Here is a 24287-nt window from a genome sequence, read left to right as displayed (position 1 = left end):
TCTTGTACGTGGAGACTGTTGATGGCTTTGACACAGAGAAGTGGGGTCGCATGTCATATTTACATTTTAGAAAGGTGATTCTGGTGGCATCATCGAAGTTGGTGTGGAAGATGGATTAGAGACTTGGAAGGCAGTAAGTTGTTCATTATTTGAGGGTTTTGAACTAAGGCAGTGGTTATAGAGGCACACAGCAGATTTCAGAAACATTTAGGATCTCCAGTCACAAAGTCTTGCTGAGTGACCATTGTAGAACAACAGAAAGAAATAGAATACTCCCTAGATTCCATGGTGGCTGTTTATGTCAGTAGTAGTTCTACTAACCAAAATGGAAAATTCTCGAGACTTAGGAATGAAATTAAGAATTGATTTCTGAGCAGCTTCGATGTGAGATGCTGTGGAATATCTAGGTAATGATGTCCAGTAGGTACTTGGAAACACTGATCTGTCATGAAGGGGAAAGGATGGGGCTAGAGATACACTTCATTATTTGTTAGTACCTGATACTGAAGATATGGGCTTCTTACCTTGGTATCCAGCAAAGGAAATTGAGGAGGAAGAGGAGAATGGATTTTGATTAGGTAATAAGCAGTCTCTTACACAGATGAATTTTTAAAATAGATTTTCACAATTTCCAATAAATTTTAAGTTGGCTCTTTAAACGCTAAGTTAGTAGCATTTAAAACAAAGTTTAGTGTGTCCATTATCAGAAAGGTAAAGCTTGGGCTACCAGTCCCACAGAGGGGAAGATGGGTGGAGGGGACTTATGGGCAGCAGGCGAGTGTGGAGTGCTCGCCCTGTGTGACCCTCTGAAACCAAAATAGTCCACTTAATAAGAATTCGTATAAACTTCCTTAGTTGAAAAATCCAGTGAAGTATCCATTTGACAGAACTGGTTTGGAACTCTTTTATTTCTTAAGGGTATAAACTCTCCTCTTCAGAATTTTTAAAAAATATCCATTTATTAACTTTATCTTCTGACTTAACATGCTTTTTCTCAAACAGAGCATTGAAGAAACGGGTGGGGGGGGGGTGGCTTTTTTTTTTTTTTCCAATTGTTGTTTAAGAGTTTTGTTTTGTTTTTCTTCTTTTTAGGGCTGCACCTGCGGCATATGGAAGGTCCCATGCTGGGGGACAAATCGGAGCTGCAGCTGCTGGCCTACACCACAGCCACAGCAATGCTGGATCCAAGCCATGTCTGTGACCTACACCACAGCTCACTGGCAACACCAGATCCTTTAACCCACTGAGCAAGGGCAGGGATCGAACCTACATCCTCATGGATATTAGTCAGGTTCTTAACCCACTGAGGCATGACAGGAACTCCCTTAAGTGCTTGTGTTTTAACAACTCTGTGCTATTCTTGATTAGAAATAAACTTTCAAAATTTCTTATTGGGTAAATACCATTTACAGCTAAAGTGAAAATATGTCTATCATTTCTGATTATTTCTCTGGGAAAATACATTGCAAACCACAAATTTACCAAATTATAAATGAACTTTTAGAGCATAGTTTGTTGCTCGATTGGTGATTATTTAGCAGTACGCAATATTTAGCGGTATTGGTAGAAGAAATCTATTTCTCAGGTTGTTCGTTTGTAAGTATAAAATGTGAAAATATGTCAACTTCTATACAAATGGAAGGGATTAAATCAGTACACATCTAGCAAGACATTGTGAATTCTGTGTGACCTTGGTCAAGCTTTTAACTTCAGTAAGCCTCAATTTCTCCAGCTGTAAAATCGGAGTTACAATAATACTAATTGATGAGAGTTGAGAAACTTTAATGAAATAATGAATATAATGCATGTGGCACAGTGCTTGACATACAAAACCTGAAAATAAATTGTCATTATTTTGAGTCTTCTGCATTTCTCTTCTTTGGTTATTTTTAAAAATTTTATCACGTTTCTTAACGTTGAAGATTTTTAGCATGAATTTTATAGTCTTATTCTGACAACATGACCAGTACCATAAGTTTAAAAAGAGCTAAATGTATTTTATAACATATATCTCTGGTCAATAGTATGTTGGATGAAGGGCAGAAGGGAGCTTGCTCTGTCTTCTTTTCTCCTCCCTTGCCTTCTCGGGCTGTGCCCTGAACACGCATATGCTTGCTTAGTTATACCAAGCTCAGCTGCTCCCTGAGCTTCATTCAGACACTACCTGTTGATGATGGAAGGTGTCCTTGTTGATTGGGATATGTTATAAATCCTGATATGAGTATTAATGCTGGGGGCAAAATTAGTTACTTTCTACATTTTTTTTTTAATTTTACTTTTTAATGTTTCTCTCTTTTTTCTTTTGTAGGGCATGTGTGTCGTGTGTTGTCAGTCTCAAAATCCGAATACATATTTGAGCCAATTGCTAGGGAATGTTATTGAGCTCTATATTGGGCGGTTTCTTCCAACTTCACCACATGGTTTAGGTGTTGGACAACATCCTGTTCTGTTGGCATTGAGAAACTCAGCCACTGTTCCACTGATGTCATCTCTAAAGAAATGTATTCTCCAAGTCATAAGGTACATGTAAATATTAACAATTAGTGGTACTTAACTTTATTATTCTCTATTATAAAGTAACAAAGCATCTCAAAAGTATTGACAACTCTTAGGATACTGGTGATTTAAAAACATTTTTTTCCTGAGAAGCATTGTCTGAGAATTCGTCAAAATGACTTCGGAGCCAAACACAATGCTCTTTAAATTGCTTGTTTCTGAAGTTCCTGTTGTGGCTTAGTGGAAACGAATCTGACTAGTATCCATGAGGACGCAGATTCAATCCCTGGCCTCGCTCAGTGGAATAAGGATCTGGCGTTGTCATGAGCTGTGGTGTAGGTCGCATACGTGGCTTGGATCTGGTGTGGCTCTGGTTGTTGCGTAGGCTGGTGGCTACATCTCCAGTTCAACCCCTAGCCTGGGAACCTCCATATGCTGTGGGTGCAAAAAAAAGGCAAATTGCTTGTTTCTCTGTGTAGGTGTTATTTGTCTTATATATGTCCTAAAGATATATAGAAATAGCTATATAGGTGAATATATGTGTATGTATATATATTTAGTTTTTATCAGATAAATAGCAATTATATTTTGCACTGTACAAAATGTAGTAATTAAATTTTATAAGAGATAGTTAAGTAAAAAGATGGATGCTAATATTTATGAAAAAGTAAGCACTATAAAGTCCTATTTTGTAAGTCTTCTCTCTGTCTTAATAACTCACTTTTATCATTAGGCAGAAAAATCAGTGAAACTTTTTAGGTTTTTTAGTCAACTCCCTATCTTTGAATTGCAATATTAGAAGTTATTTCTTTTCTTCATAGAGTATTTAGCTTCATATAAAAGTAGTTTTTAAACTTTAAAATGCTATGGTGATATATATTATTCTAATCTAGGTTTTTTTTTCTGTGTTTTTTTAGTGATCTGATAGCTTAATGACTTGATATTACACATCACCTCACATTATAGAATTCCATGTTCTTAGGCTTTAACCTGGCACACCATGTACCCAATAAAGTTTATTCTAGGTATTGGAAATTCAGTATTAAACAAAACAAAAAACCTCTTTCCTTCAAAGAATGAATCTTCTAATGTGCAATATTTGTTGGAAGTCATTGTAGGGAGTAGAAATGATCAAGGCATAGTTCTGCCCTTAAAAGCTATATAATCTTTAGTGACTTTTATGCCTTATTTTGACAAATTATTATTGCTTTGCAATTATATTTAGATGTCTAGCTTAAATTTAGCTATATTTGACAATTATTCATATTGTCTAGACTTTTTAGAAATGAGCAATTTCCGCTTTGATTTATTCACGTTAAAAAGGTATTCTGAATACCTGTTATGAGTTGAGACCTGTTCTAAGAGGTAAAGATACAAAAAAGAATCAGATAAATTATCTCTGTGACCTCTGTTGAATTCGAATACTAAAAGTTGTCCTGCTTTAAGAGAAGATATTAAAACCCAATTTACCTCCATGATTCTTCTACTTCTTAAGGAAAGGAAGGAAGTAGGCTGGAATGAGAAGATGATTCCTAGTATAAGTCCTTTTATTGATTTGGAAAAATAAGACCCCCTTCCAAATCTCTAAGTTAATAAATGTGAGGAGAAATATATTTATGCAAATTTGACATTAGAGAAAATGTTTCATCATTGAGCGTCTGATAGAGGAGATCAAACATACATTAGAAAGGAAAAAAATTAGCAATTAGATTTTCATTGGATTTCAGTTACACTTATTTTAAAACCAGGTTACTTTATATTTAGCTTTTATCTGTATTCTGCTTTGGTTCTTATAATACAGAGAAAGGATGTGCAGTCATTGCTTCAAAAATCTTTTTTTTTTTTTTTGTCTTTTGTCCTTTTTAAGGCTGCACCCATGGCATATGGAAGTTCCCAGGCTAGGGGTCTAATCGGAGCTGTTGCTGCCAGCCAACGCCAGAGCCACAGCAACGCCAGATCCAAGCTGTGTCTGCAACCTACACCAACCACAGCTCACGGCAATGCCAGATCCTTTAACCTACTGAGCGAGGCCAGGGATCAAACCCACAACCTCATGGTTCCTAGTCAGATTCTTTTCCGCTGCACCACAATGGGAACTCCCAAAAATCTTATGTTTAAAGAATACATGGTAAAATATACATACTTTTTTTTAAAAATTGTGCTTTACTAATTTGGGAGATAAAATAGCCAGTATCTTTAAAGTATGTGACATTTGATTCTGCTCTCTTGAAACTTTAAAGAGAAGGAAAAACAAAACTGTGCTTCGTTTCAGGAAGTCCTACTTTGACTTTAAAGGGTCCTTGCTCCCTCCTCGCTTAGCATCCGTTCTGGCCTTCATCCTCCAACTTGTTAAGGAAACTAACATCGATGTGTCTGAGGTTGAACTCCTCCTCCCTGGAGTGTTAAAATGCCTGGTGTTGGTCAGTGAACCTCAAGGTTAGTTCATTTATGAGTGTGTGTTTGTTATACTTTTATGTGCGCAAATTAAGAGAGTACTCTTTCAGTTAAATTAACATTAACAAAGACATATGGTTGTTTTATATCAGTTTGATTATATCGTGTAAATATCAAACTCCAGCCAATAGCTGAGGTTGGGCATGATAAAATTGTTAAAAACTGACATGTTTCGGTCTAGTTTGTGGGGTTCCTCCCCCCCTCCAACAAATAGTTTATTTAAATTTATTTAATTTTTATTTAATCTCTTGAGTATTAAATGCGGCTTATTAAATATCAAGAGTCAGCACTTTATCCTATTCAGGTTTCTGCTAGCATATTTAAGCTGATCTCTGGAAAACTTGTAAGGATCCATCGATTCTTTTGTTTTCAGTATTAGCGACCTTACTGCCAGTGATCACTTTAAAATATTATTTATTTAATCCCCACTGTCTGTAGCATGCTTTAATAAGCTTATTGAGAATATGCAAAATAGTAGCCAGAGTTCTATTTTGAAGGGGTTTTTAGTGTAAATAGAATGGTGTGAGTATGTGTGTGTGTGTGTGTTTATCATTAGAATGATTGTCTGGGGCAGGCTTCTCAAATGCTTCTGCCTGAGTGCTTCTTACTGCTGTGATAACTGAATACAGTATATAGCCTAAAGAATATGAGAGCTGCACACAAAGTGGTAGCTGAAATCTCAAAGAGCTCTTTGAAATGTTCTGCTTTATCTCAAAAATGTATGCATATTTTGTTTTAATCCATATTTATTTCAGTATTTAAAGTGTTCCTCTCTGCTTCCAAGCTTGGTCTTGTGAAAAATGTTGTATTATCTTAATGTAAAATACCCTTACTTGATAGTAATTCGTCTTCAGTGAATAATATCCAGAGATAGACCCTAGATTCTACATTACAAATTTTACCCTCTTTGAAAACTTTCATATGCTTTTAATCTCCTGAAAGTCTGTTGTACTATACAATATAAAACTTGAGACAGAGCAGACAGTATAGCATTTTAGTTAGCCCCTTGTTTCAGTGATAAGAATATTTATCATTAAGGAGATCAGGATTTGAAAGGTTAATTTTTCTGCTCATTTCTAGCTAGTAGTGTATCACATGTTCAAAATTGAAGGCATATAGAATTCTCTATCTCCACATTGCTGTCTTTGGATGCTGAAAGAGCAGCATTAAACACAGATATGGGTGACTGACTGACTTAAAGAAAATTTTCTGACTCTCCCTGTGATCTGAGCATTTAGAAGAACAATTTGTAAAACTGTACAATGAACGTTACTAAATGACTCAGCAGTTCCATTCCTAGATATATGCCCAAGAGTATTTTAAATATATATCCACTCAAAAAACTGTGCACAATAGCTTCAGGAGTTCCACTTCCAGCATGACAATGTGAGGAGCTCTACAGTCCTGCTCCCCAGAGGAAAAAAAAAAAAAACTGGTGAAAATTATTTACAAGAAAGCACTTAAATTCTCTAGAAATGGCCCTGAGAGTATACAACAAATGGAAAAACACTTATTTAAGAAAATCTATTAAAACTTGGTAGTAACAACAAGTCCTTGATATTTGAACCAAGATTACTCCTTTCTCTCCTCCCAACTCAGTAAAGATGGAAACTGTGCTTTAGATTGGTAAATTGAAGCACATAGGGCTCCCTCTCCCAGTGGGAGGGCTATCATCCTGTGAGAGGCAGAATGTCAATGTTGTTCATCCTGCATCCTAGCTACTTGATGCTGAGGTTATATTCCAGGGGAGTGTGGGTGATGGGGCCTTCATTCTTCCACTCAGCCCCCACTCATGGGATGGGCACACTACACTGAGTATGGCACCACTGAGAATATTGGGCCATTGATTGTCCTTGTCACAGCTTAGATGTAGAGATTCTATGCCAAGAAAAGCAAGCTGAGAGGACCTGCAGCTAAGATTGTTCCTTCTACAAGCATTGAGTACCTAAAGTGGGTATATCATTCAGAAAATAGTGGATACCATCATCCCTGTCCCCAGCATCAGAGCTATACATCCAAGTTTTGCCTGAGAGCAGGAGGTGGTGGGAGGAAAGCCATAGAATAGAGGACATGGAACAGTTTCCAAAGAATCTAACTTCATTTGCAACAAAGTGTGAAAAAGTTCAAGCCTCAGGGTCCTGTCAAAAACTTTGGAGTTTGTGGTTGAAATGCATTAGGTAGAAGAATGATAGATTTATTAGAGGTATAAACTAATCTGTATATCAGCTAGTTTAGTGAGAGAATGGGTGAAAGAGACAGCTGGAATGAGCCCTTAGGTCAGAACAAATCTCAACCTCAAAGTCATCCCTTTAAAAATGCCTGATTTGATTAAATCATGCATTTTTCACATCTGTGAAAAAAAGAAGTCAACAGAAACTGCCAATGAGAGCAGTCAGGATTTAGTAGACAAAGACTTCAAAGTTGCCATTATAAAATGTCCAAAAAATTCAAGGAAAGCATGATTAACAAAATAAAGAAAGGCCTAGAGCAACAGAAATAAAAGCAAAAATAAACCAATGGGACCTAATCAAACTGACAAGCTTTGGCACAGCAAAGGAAACCATTTAAAAAAATAAAAAATAAAAAGACACAGAAAGGGAGAAAATAGTTTCAAATGATGTAACAGACAGGGCTTAATCTCTAAGATATACAGACAACTTATACAACTCAACAGCACAAAAGCCAACAGCCCAATGGAAAAATGGGCAAAAGTCCTGAATAGACATTTCTCCAAAGAAGATATACAGATGTCCAACAAGCACATGAAAAAATGCTCAATACCCCTGATTATTAGAGAAATGCAAATCAAAACTACCGTGAGATACCACTTCACACCAGTCAGAATGGCCATCATTAATAAGTCCACAAATAACAAATGCTGGAGGGGGTGTGGAGAAAAAGGAACCCTCTTGCACTGCTGATGGGAATATAAATTGGTACAACCACTATGGAAAACAGTATGGAGGTACCTTAGAAAACTAGACAGAGAACTACCATATGACCCAGCAATCCCACTCTTGGGCATACATCCAGACAAAACTTTCCTTAAAAAAGACACATGCACCAGCATGTTCATGGCAGCACTATTCACAATAGCCAAGACATGGGAACAACCCAAATGTCCATCAACAGATGATTAGATTAGGAAGATGTGGTATATATACACAGTGGAATACTATTCAGCCATCAATAAGAACAAAATAATGTCATTTGCAGCAACATGGATGGAACTAGAGATTGTCATCCTGAGTGAAGTAAGTCAGAAAGAGAAAGACAAATACCATATCATGTCACTTATATCTGGAATCTAATATATGGCAGAAATGAACCTTTCCACAGAAAAGAAAATCGTGGACTTGGAGAATAGACTTGTGGTTGCCAGGGGGGAGGGAGTGGGATGGATTGGGAATTTGGGGTTGATAGATGCAAACTATTGCCTTTGGAATAGATAGGCAATGAGATCCTGCTGTGTAGCACTGGGAACTATGTCTGGTCACTTATGATGGAGCATGATAATGTGAGAAAAAAGAATGTATACATGTATGTGTGACTGGATCACCTTGCTGTACAGTAGAAAATTGACAGAACACTGTAAACCAGCTATAATGGAAAAAATAAAAATCATGAATTAATAAGTAAAAAGCCAAAAAAACCCAAACAAACAAAAAAGGTATGATGACAATGTCGCATCAGAGAATATCAGTAGAGACACAAACTATTTTTAAAAAAGAGCCAAGTGGAAATTCTGTTTGACCCCTGGCCCAGGAACTTCCATATGCTGCAGGCACAGCCAGGGGAAAAAAAAAAAAAGCACAGGAGTCAGGATACACAGGATGCAAAGGAGCCGTGAAACCTTAGGCAAATTATTTAACCTTTTTGTTCCTTATTTCCTTTGACAAAGGAAACTAAGGATATTAGTCTAATCTGTGCTATTAGGAAGGGCAAATGAGAAGTGGTTAAGAGTGTAGCTTGTTGGCTACAAAGCCCTGTGCAAATGTGTACTGTTCATAACGTCTCTCAGTTACTCTCTGCTCCAACAGGCTAGGCCCTCAGTACTTAAAGTGAGGTCTCAGATCCACAGGGTGAGCATCACCTGGAGGCTTGTGAGAAATGCAGAGTCTTGGGCCCCATCCACCTCAGACCTACTAAATCAGAATCTGCATTTTACCAAGATCCCTGGAGGGGACCTTTTTTTTTTTTTTTTTTCTTTTAGGGCCACATCCATGGCATATGGAAGTTCCCAGGCTAGGGGTCGAATCACAGCTGCAGCTGCCAGCCTACACCACAGCTCATGGCAACACCAGATCCTTAACCCACTGAGCTAGGCCAGGGATCAAATCAGCATGCTCTTGGATCCTAGTCAGATTCATTAACCACTGAACTGGGAACTCCAGGACTGAATTTTTGTTTGAGGAGCAGAGTTTGGCCACCACCTGGTGGCAGTGTATGTTAATTGCAAATTGAAGTACAATAACTAAACTGAAAAAAATCAATTTTAATTTGAATTGGCAGAAGAATTAGCAAACTTGAAGATAGATTGCTATGGATTATGCATTTCAGAAAACAATGAAGAAAATGACAGAACTTTAGAGAAATGCACGATATTATTAAGCACACCATCCAAAATGTAATTAGTATACCAGGAGAGGACAGAAAGGAACAGAAAAAGAATTGAAGAAATAATGGCTGAAAATTTTCCAAATTTATGGGCTAATACTAATCTATACATTCAGAAAGCTTAACTAATTCCAAGTAGAATAAACTCAAATGAAATAGATGCGTCATAGTAAAAATGTTGAAAATCAAAACCAAGAAGAAAATCTTCAAAGCAACAAGAGAAAAACAACTCTTCACTTTCAAAAGAACCATGGTAAGATTAACAGCTGACTTTTCAGCAAAATCAGTGGAAACCAGAAGGCAGTGGGATAATGCTCTGAATGATCGAAGGAAAACACTGTCAACCAAGAATCTTGTATTCAATAAAGCGACCTTTCAAAAATGAAAGTGAACTAAATATCTTTCCAGATTTAAAAAATGAAGGAATGTATTGCTAGCAAACCTTTATAAAAATTGCTAAAGGAAGTTCTTTAGAATAAAAGTTGAATGACATGAGACAGTGACTTAAATCCACATGAATAAACAAAGAACACTAAAGGTAATTATGTACAGTTGACTCTTGAACAGCATGGATTCAAATTAATATTTTGAAGTAACTGATTTTAAAAATAACTATATAAAAATTATGTTTATAATATATTGGGGGGCCAAAACATAAAGTAAAATTCATAACAACATATTGCTGGATTTTAAAATTTGTTGATGTGATATGTTTAAGAACAATACCACAGAGAGGGGAAAGGGGGTAGAGCTATATAGGAGTAATGTTTCTGTATTTCAATGGAATTAAATTCATAAATCTGAAGCTTTGAAAAGTTAAGATGTATGTGGTAAACCCAGAGTGACTGCTAAGGAAATAATTCAAAACTAATGGAAAATCATTAAGGTAATTAAAATGCTGCATTTTAAACCATTCACTTAATGCAAAAAGAAAAGTAACGAGAGGAACAAAAAGAAGACATTTAGAAAACTAAAAGTAAAATAGTTTTACTGATGTAAATCCAACTGTATTATTAGAACATTAATTGTGATTAAATTGAATAATCTAATCAAAAGATTATCAGTTTTTTTTAAGGTCTAACTATACTCTATTTGCAGGAAACACTTTTGATTCAAAGATTGAAAGTTAAAGGATAAGAAAGGTTATATCTTGCAAATTGTAACCACAGAAAGCTGGAGTAGCTATACTAATACCATACCCAGAAAAAGACATTAGGCAAAAAACAAAAAACAACAATTTTAGATTAAAGGGAAACATTTAAAATGACAAAAGGGCTAGTCATTCAGGAAGATTTAATAATTATAAACATACATGAACCTAACAACAAGCAGCAAATTACAAGAAAGAAGAACTAAGAGAAATGAGACAAACAGACAATTCATAATAGTAGTTGGAGACTTTTTGGTTTCCACTTCACATTTAAAGAGCTTGAAAGTTATCACTTTCATGATGGAAGTCATAACAAAAAAAAAATGGACTGAAAACAGCTCTTCTTAGATACATCAGAAAATTGAGGTGATAGAGCAAACTGTTGCCCTCAAAACTGAGTATACAACAGTTTGTCGAAGAGTTTCAGTTTAAATATCCTAACAACATCAGCTTCATCAGAAGGCTTCTACTCCTGGTAAGCAGCGATTCTCTGTATCCACCTCTTTCTCTAGTTTTAACTGTTCAAATAGGTCATTCTTTGGTCAAAATAATAGAACAATGTATTTGATGATTATATCTTATGAATAAATGAGATGTTAAGACATCAATGTTATAAGGGATAGGAAAAAGGAATTGGGAATACTCTCTTTAAAGTACCTGTACTACCCATGAAGGAATACAGTGTATTTGAAAGTAGACTCAGTTTAGTTGTAAATATATACTATAAACTCTGGGGCAACCTCCAAGAATTATTTACAAAGATGTAAACCTGTTGTGCTAAGAGAGGAGAGAAAATGGAATCATAGAAAATGCTGAATTAAAACTTTCCAAAGCTCCCGCTGTGACTCAGTGGCTTAAGGATCTGACTGCAATGACTTGAGTCACTGCAGAGGCTCGGGCCAGCTCTGTTCAGTGCATTAAAGGACCCAGCATTGCTGTAGCTGCAGCATAGGTTGCAGCTGTGGTTTGGATTCAGTCCCTTGCCTGAGAACTTCTTTATGCCACAGATGTGGCTGAAAAAGAAAAAAAAAAAATTTCAGAGAAGGCAGGAAAAGAGTGAAAGATTAAAAAAAAAAAAAAAAAACCACAGAACAAGAGAAGGGAATAGAAAAATTACTTGCTTTAATAATTATTGATGTGAGTAGTCTAAACCAATTAAAAGATAAGAGACAGAGTGGATAAACATGGTCAAATTAATGTTGCCTACAAGAAACCCACTTTTAATATAAAAACTCAAATGGAGTAAAAGTAAAAGCGTTGAGAAAAATATTCAGTGCTAACAATTCAAAGCTGCGTAGCTATATTAATTTCAGACAAAGCAGACTTAAGAACAAGAATATGAGGCATAAAGAGGGGCATTACATAATGATGAACTAAGAATAGAAGAATGTTGATCCAATCAGATGAAGGACATCTATGAAAATCATAGAGCTGATATCACACTTAATGATGAAGGATTAGATGCTTTCCCCTAAGATTAGGAACAAGACCAGGATGTCCACTTTTGCCATGTCTATTCAACAGTGTACCGGAAGTTCTAGTCAGGGAAGAAAAAGAAATAAAGGCCATCTAGATTGAAAAGTAAAATTATCCCTATCCATGTTACAGAAAATCCTAAGGACCCCACTGAAAGCTATTAGAACTAATTAATAGGTTCAACAAGGTTTTAGGGTACAAAATCAAGTTACAGAAATCAATTGTATTTCTATATACTTAAGTGAACATGTGGAAATTAAGTTGATTCTGTTATAATAGCATCCAAAATAACAAATAGGAAAAAAATGCAACAGAAGAGAAATACAAAACCTACCATATGAGAACTGCCAGTTGTTCTTGAGAGAAATTAGATAGTATCTAAATAAATGGAAAAACACCTCATTTTTATGGATCGGAAGAGTTAATATTGTTAAGGTGATACTCTCCAAATTAATCTTTAGATTCAGTGCAACTCCTACCACATTGGAGCAAGCTTCTTTGTAGAAATTGATAGACTGATTCTATAATTCGTATAACAGTGCAAAGGACCCAGAGTAGCCAAAACAATCTTAAGGAATAACCGAGTTGGAAGATAACACATTTCAATTTGAAAATTAGCGCAAAACACTGGTAATTAAGACAGTGTGGTACTGGCATGAAGATACACATAGATCAGTGGGATGGAATTCAAAGTCCAGAAATAAACCCATGTGTCTATGGTCAACTGACTTTTTTTGACAGTGGTGCCAAAATGATTCATTGTGGTGGGGTTGGGGGACTAGTCTGTTCAAAAAATTGTGCTGGTTCAAATGGATAGCCAAATGCAAAAGATCAAAACTTGCACCTTTATTTCACATTGTGTATAAAAACTAGCTCAAGGAGTTCCCATGTGGCACAGTGAATTAAGAATCCAGCAGTGTCACTGCAGCAGCTTGGGTTGCTGCTGTGGTGCTGGTTTGATCCCTTGCCCAGGAACTTCTGCATGCCGCAGGCTTGTCCAAAAAGAAAAAAAATTAACTCAAAACGGAGCATACACCTAAATGTCAGAGCTAAACCTATAAAACTCTTGGAAAGAAGCATAGGAGTAAATCTTTATAACCTTAGATTTGGCAATAAATTATTAAACAGGACACCAAAATCAAAAGCCACAAAACAAAAGAGAAATAAATTGGACTTGATCAAAATTAAGAACTTCTATGTTTCAAAGGACACTATAAAAAAGTGAAAAGACAACCTGCAGAATGGTCTCCAGAAAGCATTGCATATCATTTATATGATAACGAGGTTGTATCTAGAATATATGAACTATTAAAACTCAAAAAAATTTTTATTGTATTTTTTGTCTTTTGTCTTTATAGGGCTGCACCCATGACATATGGAGGTTCTCAAGATAGGGATCCAATCAGAGCTGCAGCCACCGCCTACACCACAGCCGCAGCAACGCCTGGTCCTTAACCCACTGAGCAAGGCCAGGGATCTAACCCACAACCTCATGGTTCCTCGTGGGATTCATTAACCACTGAGCCACAACGGGAATTCCTCAAAAAATATTTTAAATAGGCAAAGGATTTGAGCAGAGTTTTCTGCAAAAGATAGAGACAAATGGCTAATATGCACCTGAAAAAGTGTTTAACATCATCAGTCATCAGAGGAATGCGGATCAAAACCATAATGAGATACCGCTTTGTGCTCACTAGGTTGGCTATAATGAAAAATATAATAACAAGAACTGGCAAGACCATGGAAAAATTGGAATCCTTATTTACTGCTACTGGGGATGTAAAATGGTGTAGCCACTTGGGAAAGAGTCTGTTAGTTCCTCAAATGCTTAGACACAGAGTTACCATGTGACCTAGCAGTGCCACTCATAGGTATTTACCCAAGATTAATGAAAGCATATGTCACACAGAAACTTGTACATTAATAGTTATAGCAGTATTATTCATAATAGCCAAAAGAGAGACTGCCTATCAACTGATGGATGGATTTTTTAAATGTAACACATCCATACAATAGAATATTATTTGGCCATAAGAAGGAGTAATGATACATGCTAGCATGTATTGCTGAAAATATTGAAAAAATTCATATAAGTGAAAGAAGTTAACAAAATGTCATGTATAATTCCATTTATGAGATGTCCAGAGTAGTTAAATCTCTAGAGACAAAAGTAGAATAGTGGTTGCTTAGGGAATATCAGGGGATAGGGAGTCATAGGTAAAGTGTACAAGGTTTCTTTTCAAGGTAAAGAAAATTTTCTAAAATCCCCTGTGGTGATGGTTGCACAGTTCCATGATTACACGAAAAACCATTGATTGTACATTTTAAATGAGTCAATGGTATAGTATATAAATTACATGACAGTAAAGCTGTTATTCGAAAAAAAAAAAAAAAGCCCAGTTTTTTAAAAAAGAATGCTCGGTTCAATTGAAGAAATAAACAAAGATAACAGATTTTTTTTTTTTTAGAAACCATGTACACTAATGCTTCTTGCAGCATTATAGTAGCCCCCAAATGAAAACAACCATATGTCCATCAACTTGGATAAACAAGATGAAGTGAATCCATACAGTGGGATAGTATTTGGTCACGAAAAGAAAATGAAATAGTAACATTCTATAACTTGTATGAACCTTAAAACATTATGCTAACGGAAAAGAATTCAGTCACATAAGACTACATGTTGTTGATTCCATTTTCATCAAATTCCCAGAATATGCAGTCCACACAAGCAGAAGGAGATCAGTGGTTCTAGGGACTGGGAAAGGAAGAAAACGGGGAATGACTGCTAATGAGTCTAAAAGTTTTGGGGGGAAGTGATAAAAATGTTCTGAAATGAGATAGTGGTGATGTCTTTACAATTCTTGTGAATATGCTAGAAACAAATGAATTGTAGACTTTAAAAGATTGGTTTTTATATGCGAATTATACATCAATAAAGCCGTTATTTTTTTAAAAATATGATTATGACTTAATACTTTATGAAGACTATTTTTCATGTTCCAGTACTTTTCCACAGAAGAACTTTTGGGCTTCGTTTTTGGGGTTTTTTTGGTTTGTTTTCAAGAAAATATCTTTAAGAAAAACCAGTTGTATTGGCTCTAGAATTACATCCAATATGAGAACTTCTTTGTTCAGTAAAGACTAGTTAGTATGCTTTATCTTACCCACTATCCTCATGCTATGGGAAAACATTATTTGCTACTTAATATTAATTTAAGTTGATCTGCATCACATGTTTTGTGCTCCTGCCATACTAGATTACAGTTTCTAATATTTTTCTTATTAAAGAAAGTAATGTTTTCCCAGCTACTTATATTTAATGTGCCAAAAACAGTATAACAGAAATGTATGAGCATTTGGAACATGGTAAGTGTTCTACATTCTTTCTTGATGTTTTTTCTCATTTTTATATACAGGTGCACAGTTTTAAAGTAGAGATTTGGTTAAATACTGAGGGAATATAAATGTTCTTTTTCTAACTTTACTGTCTTTCTAAAGGAAGATAGCATCACAAATAGTTGATTATGTTTCACTAATTTTAAATGGAGGTAAATTGTTGGTAGTTTCTAATTTGCTACATTTATATTTGTTAGGAAGTGGGAGGAATATGCTTATGAATTTAAAAATCAACCCACTTGTCTCTAAATCATCAGATTTTTGTTGTTGTTTTTTTCTTTGTCTTTTTAGGGCTGAACACACAGCATTTAGAGGTTCCCATGCTAGGGGTCAAATTGGAGCTGTATCTGCTGGCCTACACCATAGCCACAGCAACACCATATCTGAGCCATGTCTGCAGCCCAAACCACAGCTCACGGCAACACTGGATCCTTAACTCACTGAGCAAGGCCAGGGATTGAACCTGCATCCTTCATGGATGCTAATCAGATTTGTTTCCACTGAGCTGGGAGGAGAACTCCTCATCTGAATTATTAATGGTTATCTTTGTCAGTATTTAACAATGTTTGAAGGACTAGAATGATACAGTGTTTTGGAATATGGGCTCCTTTCTCAAAGACATAATCTTTACATGTGTTTTTTAGTTACAGGATTGTAAAAAATAGAATCTTAAGCATTTTATATTTTCTAAAATGGAAGATTGGGAGACTTTAGAATGAAACAAAAACTCAAAACTATTTCATTTTGAAAAATAACAAAAAAGATTGTACATACTTTTTAAGAAAACAACATATTTTTCTAAATCAAGAGTGCTCATAAAATGAGGATCCAGATGGTCAACTCAGACACAATGTGTAATGCTATAATTTTTCCTCCTAGTTAAAAGGCTGGCCACCGAGAACCTGCAATACATGGTAAAATCCTGCCAAGTGGGGTCAGGAGGAGAACCTGCCGCCCAGCTGACTTCAGTGTTTAGGTAACTGGAAAATATGCCAACTGGCAAGGAAACTATTGCCAGCCATTTGACAGCCAGCATGTTTTTTAAGCAACTAATTATCCAAAACATAATGTGTTACTACTTGTTTGTAGTTTCAATTATTGTATTTTTGGCAGTAGTCTTGTTACATTGTGTTGTTTTATTAAAAAATAAAAGTACCAGGGATAAAGATAAGTGAGTGGACTTAAAATTACCTGCAAATTTAGTAAGGAAGATTCTTGCATGTATTTAAGAGAAAAAAGTGGGAAACGTGAGTCATGATGCTTTAGAGCTGCTAAACATGTTACTCAGTATCCAGGGTAGAAGAGCCTGTCACTGGTTTTCCTACTCGCTTTAGATGTTTTGACCCAGAAAGCTTCATTATATGTAATTTATGAAGCATAGACTTGGTCGATACATTGTTCTTCACAAGGATAACTGCAACTTGACGAACATCTTTTGTAAAGTCTTATGCTTTCTGTTAGAACAGTATTTTTAAGTATTTCTTTTTCACAGTTTCTACCAGTTCACCTTTACTTTCTGTATCTCCACTCTAGCACTACCATAATCAATAATTTGGTCCATTTCCATTTCCTATGTTAGGTTTTTGATTCTTCAGGTTTTATTTAATTTTGTATCACATAGTTGGCACGTGTCATTGTGTACAGTTTATTTAAATTATGATCGTTTGAAATAGATACTGGTTTTATGAAAACTTAAAGCCTTAAGAGAGGAGGAAGGATTATATATGAACAAAGAATGCATGTTTGTTAAGCACAATTTATTAAACTAGGTGGCTTTTATTTTGTTTGGGGGGAGTAGAGATTTTTAGGGCTATAATATGTAAATTCTTATTCATACAAGGCCTTCTATGGGTCTAAAGTCTCTTGTCTGGTTAACAAATATAGGAATTTTTACAAATAACTTGCTTTCCTAATAGAAATATTATTTGGTTTATCTAAAGCTAGGAAGAACTGAAAGATATAAAAGAAGTTTCTTCTACACCCTCACCACGCAGATGTCGACATGCAGAGGATAGCACAAAGGTCCCTGGGATTAGGTTTCCCACTTATTTTTCCTCCTGGGATTCCAGCTCTTCCCTCTTTCTTCTAATGTCATCACTTAGTCATGGCTCACACTGAAGCCACGCTGTTCTTTACTAGAAGTGTTTGTATAGCATCTAGATTCTTACAGTAAACTTACATGAAAGGATCTCTTTCTTGTGTCCAGCTTAGAGATCATTGCCATATAGATACCAGCCCAGAGAATTGTCCCAGAAATAATTCTAAGTAATCTGTTTTACTTTCAGGCAATTTATTGAGGATTATGGTATGAGATATAATTATCAGATTTACAGCATTTTAGAAACAGTAGCAGCACTGGACCAGCAGGTTGTAATCAACTTGATTTCTACCCTTACTCAGTCTCTGAAGAGTTCAGAGCAGAAATGGGGCCTTGGCAGAAATATTGCCCAGAGGTATGTTTGGTAATTTGATTATATCCTTTTGGACAGTGATTATGAAATCTAGAATCATTTCCTAGAATCGGACTGTGTTCCCAGTCACAAAAATGTGTAGTATATTCAAGTTGAAAAATGTTTTGAGGAGTTCCCTGGTGGCCTAAGGGTCCAGATTGTCACTGTTATGGCACAGGTTCAATCCCTGGCCCATGAACTTCTGCATGCTGCAGGAGTGGCCATAAAGAAAAAGTTTCGATACTGTGATTGACACAACTGTTCACATATTGTTGTTAAAGTGACCACCATAGAAAGCTATGTATTTTATCATTGCTGCTGTTGCTCAGAACACACTCTGTTCCTCATTGGGAAGTGGACCTAGAGCCTCAGGTGTCTTATTTCGTTATAAGATCCATGGTGGCAAATCAACCCCTTTGAGGAGTGCTTGATTTACTGAATCAACTATATCATGTTTCTTCAATAAATAAGAATAGTGACTCAATTAGATAATATGGGTTTTGGTCAAAAAGAGATAGAGGGTTTTTTTTCTCATAGACCACAATCCAGCTGAAGATAGTGCTGGACTATTTAGAGTAATGAAACACTGTGGGGATGAACCTGTATTTCCTAAGGAGATTGTTTTCAAGGGCTAATACTTTAATTCCTGTGTCCTAAAGTGGTGTATTAAAGAGTCAAAGTACTTTAGTCACATCGTATGTGATGTGTGTAGACAAATAGACATTTGGGCAGGCTCAATTTGTAAATATTTAGGTGAAAAGTAATGGAAAAGGCAATAAGTACATGTCTGTCTCCTTTTCTTTTTTCTTAAACAGGGAAGCCTATAGTAAACTTTTATCTCACCTAGGACAAGTGGGACAGGATGAGATACAGAGACTGGAAAATGATAATACTGAATCGATTTTGTGATTCGTTCTCTATATTAACTATAACCATCTAAAGCCACGTTGCACCATCTGACTCCTACTTTTAATTAATTGTGTAATGTTCTGTTAAAAATACTTTCTAGGATTTTATCTTTAAATAACTGTAAGTATAAAGTATATAAATAAGGAAATAAAAGTTAATTAAATATGCTGTAGGACATTTGGAACTGGGTAAAACTGCATTCTATTTTGAAGAGCTTTTAGTTAAACTAAAGAAACTTAACTGGGAGTGTTATCTGTATATATCTGTTAAGCAAGTTTGTACTGGTTGATCCATGGACATTTTACCATAATATGACTTTTCTGCCTTGTGAGTAATTTGTTTCTGTGTTTTTTGTTGTCGTTGTTTTTTGCATGTTTTTATTATGATACTATTTCAAATTACCTGGCTGCCTAATGCTGGTTTTTTTTTTTTGGAGGGGTGGTCAGGAGCTAGGACTATATGTTTGTTATCCTCTTTTATACTCTGCATGAGGCAAATTAATAAAACCCTTACAAAGCACACTTTGTGAGGAATGAGACAATCTGGCTCAATGATTATACAGATAATACAAACATTTTATTTAAATTTAGGCCAACAGCGTTTATGCTTAGGTTCCAACAGTTGCCAGATGTTTTTGTCCACTCACCCTTTCTTTTAGACAGTGTCGTTAAAAAACATATCAGGAGGAGGGTAAATAAGAGTCTTTATGAAAAGAGAATAACTAATATTCTGGAAAATTTTAAGATGACAGATTAACAGAAGAGGTCTGAGAAGTAAGCCGATTTATCTCATTGCTCTTACATGTTTATGGGTAACCAGTTTAGTTTCCTGTAGCAGCTCATCTCTCAATCCTTTTAACTATCTCATTCAGATTTATTTTACCAGTTGGGCTTTTGTCCTTGACTCCTTTTTCTAGTGAGCATTATTTGAGCCTGTATTTCATGCACGAAGATAAAGCACACCTTTCAGTTGTGCTCCTCTTGGTGTGTCCAGGATGAATGATCCTACTTCTTTTCAGTGTTTTCTTACATATTGTTTTCTTCTTGGGCCTCTGGTGTTTATCATGGTTTTACATTTCAACCCCCTTCTGGCTCAGGAAGTTATCTTTTAAAATCAGATGCACAGCAATCAGGAAACTATGGTTAATAGCCCTTTCCTAATTGTTATCTGTGTAGTCTAAAGGATTTTATGACATATAAATGGTCTAATCCTTGCCCCCCAGATCAACTGTCTTTACTTAAAACAAATGGGATGAATAAAAGCCTCTCTAAGATTACTTAAGACTTCATAGCAATGAGTCTTTTCATTATAATTGTTTCTTGTTAAACTAATGATGTATTATTACTTTGCAGGTTTTAGCAATTGAAATCTAAATTATTTAATGGGATGCCTTTAAAGAGCTTATTTGTGTATGTGTGTATATGTGTATTTATATATTCCCCACCCCAAGATATAAAGATACCTTGGAGAATCTTGCTCCTTAATGTATGAAGCTTAAGGGTTAAGAAAATCTGCTGCTGAATCATGCATTAGGGTGTATCTCTGTAGATGCTAAGAATAACTAAAGCTTATCCATAAAAAATCATTAAGAAGAGAAAGTCTGTAACAATATGTGTATAAATATGTATATAGGTATTTTTAAAAGTATGTTTCAGTAAAATTTTAAAGAAAGTTTTATTAGTTGAAGGAAAAATTTGTGACTCAGTTCCATTTCTTAAAAATCTTCATTGACCCATAATTTATTACTATAGTTGAATCTTTTTCCATTCCCAGACTTATCTATGTTATCCCTGCTTCCTTAAATAGTCATCTTCTCCTAAAAACCCTATAATCCCTGAGGCTGCTGCTTCTACCATTGAAAGGTAAGCCAGTCTCTTTTGGTCAAATCCGGGGTGTGTTCTCCTTTTTCTTGGTTTTTCCGCACTTCTGTGACATTTGCATTTTCTTTTATCTTCTCATCCCTTCCTCAGCAGTCCTGCTCCTTCCTGTGTAGGTGTTTTTCCTTCTTGTCCCCACTGGTAAGATCTGGCCTTTCACTGGCTCTATCTCAACATTCTTCTAGTGGTGAGCTGATCAGACTAGCTTAAACTTTTCTCTCTCTAACCTAGCTCTAGTGCTAATTTTTCTCTAAACCTGTCTAGTTACTCTCATGAAATGTCAAGGCAGCATATCAAGCTGCCCTTGTCACCTTTGCTACTCTGATGCTTTCATTTTCTACCCAGAGAATACACCATTTTCCCAAGTCACTTAGCCTTGGCACTTCTCAGATTCTTCACTGTTCCCCACTTTTTATTTTACAAGCTCTTGCTATTTTTTTTTTTTTTTTTTTGCCATCATGTGCATCCAAATGTTTTTCTCTTGGGCATTATAAGCTCCTTATCTCTGGTCTCCTGAAATTTACTCTTCTCATAGTTCTGATATTAGTGTTCCTAAAATACTACTTTCCTCTTGTTATTTTCTGCCAAAGACCTCCATTACTCCCCATTGTTAATAAGCTAATATTCAAGTCCTTAAGTCAAGAGACTTTCTGCTAACTGCTTCTATTCCTTCTCTAACCTTTTCTAACCTCAAAAGGAACTAGAATGTCTTAGCTGCTTCTTCTAAATGACATTTTCATTCTAAACCATGGGCCCCATTCAGTTTGCCAACTTAGAATCCCATCATTTCTATAGAAACCTAACAACCTTAAGACATTTAAATAGGAAAAAAATTAAAATATACATGTTGAATACATAAGTATTCTAGTCAAAAAATTTCTTTAAAATATCACATGGAGCATAAAAGAGATGATTGAAGGACAAAGAGTGATGAAAAGACTTTATTAAACACTCATATTTGGTTATGATTTAAATTTCAATTGAACATTTACTTAGATTTCCATAGGAGAGAAAAAAACATGGAGTATTCTCTCTGTACAAAACTCATTCAGTATTGAATTCACTTGTATCAGAAGAGTTTCATAGTTTAAAACTTTTATATATTACTTATACCTAGCATATTTTCTTTTCTTCCTAAGCATATTTGACTTTTTCTTTATTTTTTGGTATGTAAAAAAATAATGATTAATGAGTTGTTACTATGTTTTCATTACACATTGTCATCTTCAATGCTTCATCACAAATTTTTAAAACAACTTTGTTCTTAACTAGTTACATGGGCCCATTTCCATGTACTTTAACAGAATCTTTGACAGTTTTTATTTTTACCTCCCCTTTGTTATGATTATATGTCATATAAAAATTTGACAGTCCTCTGCAGGTAGAAAACACCTTTAAAAAACCTATCTTGTTTAAATCCTACACATTAACGTAGCACTTGTGTTTCAAAGATAAAGGTAGATATCATAGAAACTTCACCCAAAACTGTGCTATCTGTTCTAAACCAGTGCTTTTTGAATGCTGGAATTTTTACATAAATCTTACATTTTCAAAATCCGATTTCCTGCCTACTCCTTAAAGGGTTAAAACAATTGCCTTGTCAATCAAATGTATAGTATGCTAGTATAAATAACATCCCTTGTTTGGCTTAAACAGTTGGTTTGGGAACCTAGCAAAATAGCATATTCTTTCACATATTTAATAAGATGAGATTTATATTTTGATTTTGTGATAAACTGTATTGGTAAGGTTACCAAAATCAGTACCAAATGATTGGAATTTATCAATTTCTCCTTATTAAAGTGTTTGGTGTGCTGATAGTTATCCAGTTTATTGCATTTGTAAAGTCTGCTTTTAGAAAAATTCTGGGCATTCTTCTTTTTTTATGCATGTTTTAAGTTATTTGTGTTATGTAGTAATGATATATAATTAATGTATATACTCAACTTACACACAACATTGATTATTCAACCCCCTTTTTATGACAGCTGACTCTTTGAAAATAAAAATAAAAATGAACCATGTTACCTGGAGGAATAATTTTTATTTTATTCATTTTGCTCTTATACCCTCTGTGCTATAAAACAAAAGAAAGTTAAGTTTTTCAGCCACTGAAAAGGTAAGGGTATATAATGGCTGAAGGGTATATAATATACATGTAGTTAAACTGTGGGGAAAATATGAAAAAGTATGAAAAATATCCTAACCATAACCACGTGGCATTTTGTTAAGGATCTAAGGAACTTTATTGCATTTCACATACATACACATTATTTTAGAGATTCTATGTCTCTTCTGGCTTTTCCTCCTACAATAAGAATACTGCTAGTATCTGTTTTACTGCTTTTAAGTCTTGAAATGATGTTAAAATTGTTGGAAGTTTCATGGTCTTCTTATGGAAATTCAAATATAAATACAATGTGGTCTTTAAGTTTGATGAGCAAAAACAAAAGAAGCATTACTGTAGGATAGTTCACTTAAATGGAAAAATATATTTGAATAGTTTCAATGGAATTTGGTTTATGTGATCAAACACTACTTTCTAGAATTTTTCTTATAAACTCATGATTGATAATTCAAGGAAAAGGATCAAATTATAAGTGGTTAGAGTTTTTTCTTCTTAGGAGATGGATGTACTTTCGACACAGTTCTTTGGCTATAATTATGTTTTGAAAAACTATGCAAAACTTAAAAATTCTGACTTCAATTCTGTAATATTAGTGAATAATACATTAAATTTCACTGAAGAAAGGTTTGCTAACATGTTCTGATTAAGAATAGGAGTTCCCATTGTGGCTCAGTGGTAACAAACCCAGCTAGTATCCACAGGACCCAGGTTCAATCCCTGGCCCCACTCAGTGGGTTGAGGATCTCACGTTGCCATGAGCTGTGATGTAGGTCGCAGACGCAGTGTGGATCTGGCATTGCTGTGGCATAGATGGCAGCTGCAGCTTTAATTTGATCCCTAGCCTGGGAACGTCCATGTGCCACAGGTGTGGCCCTAAAAAGACCAAAATAATAATAATCTCAGGCTGTCTTTCTGTTGTCAGTCAAGCAAGCTTACTTTTAGACCACTTCCCTTCCATTTAATTGGATAGAAGGTCTAGAATTAAAAACAGATTGTTTTATAAGGTAAAACTGCTGGAGAGAAAATAGATGTGTCAAGTAAAATTTTAGTAAATCTGCAATAATTCTTGTTTAGGTCCTTGTTGAAAAGATTTCTGAAGTGCTGGAGTCCATTTTCCTGACTTGGTAAGACATTTTAAAAATTAAGTTTAGAGGTTTATATCTTTTAAAGAGACTGTCTTCCTTCTAAATATCAATTTTCAATTTTCAGAACTTTACAAATACTCTTAAGATTTTTTTGTTTGTCTAAACTAAATCTCCGTTCTTTAAAAAAAAATTACCTTTTTTTTCTTACCCCTAGCCTCCCCTCCCACCCTTTAATCTGAATACCTG

At 35.2% G+C, this 24287-nt stretch overlaps 1 protein-coding gene across 3 annotated transcripts in view; it reads left to right on the top strand.

Annotated features, from left to right (window-relative positions):
* The window catches only part of MMS22L (MMS22 like, DNA repair protein), a 144130-nt gene extending 123552 nt beyond the window's left edge, over positions 1-20578 (top strand). For all 3 annotated transcript variants that reach the window (XM_047761371.1, XM_047761363.1, XM_047761380.1), the window contains 5 exons: positions 2309-2520; positions 4769-4932; positions 16472-16568; positions 17878-18045; positions 18858-20578. In XM_047761371.1, coding sequence (XP_047617327.1) covers positions 2309-2520; positions 4769-4932; positions 16472-16568; positions 17878-18045; positions 18858-18951 — 735 coding nt within the window. In that variant the 3' untranslated portion in view covers positions 18952-20578. The remainder of the gene's footprint in view (positions 1-2308; positions 2521-4768; positions 4933-16471; positions 16569-17877; positions 18046-18857) is intronic.
* The last annotated feature ends 3709 nt before the right edge of the window (positions 20579-24287 follow it).

Source organism: Phacochoerus africanus, chromosome 2 (genome assembly GCF_016906955.1).
Source record: "Phacochoerus africanus isolate WHEZ1 chromosome 2, ROS_Pafr_v1, whole genome shotgun sequence".
Lineage (NCBI taxonomy): Eukaryota > Metazoa > Chordata > Mammalia > Artiodactyla > Suidae > Phacochoerus > Phacochoerus africanus.
This window is presented reverse-complemented; position numbering and strand designations above follow the sequence as displayed.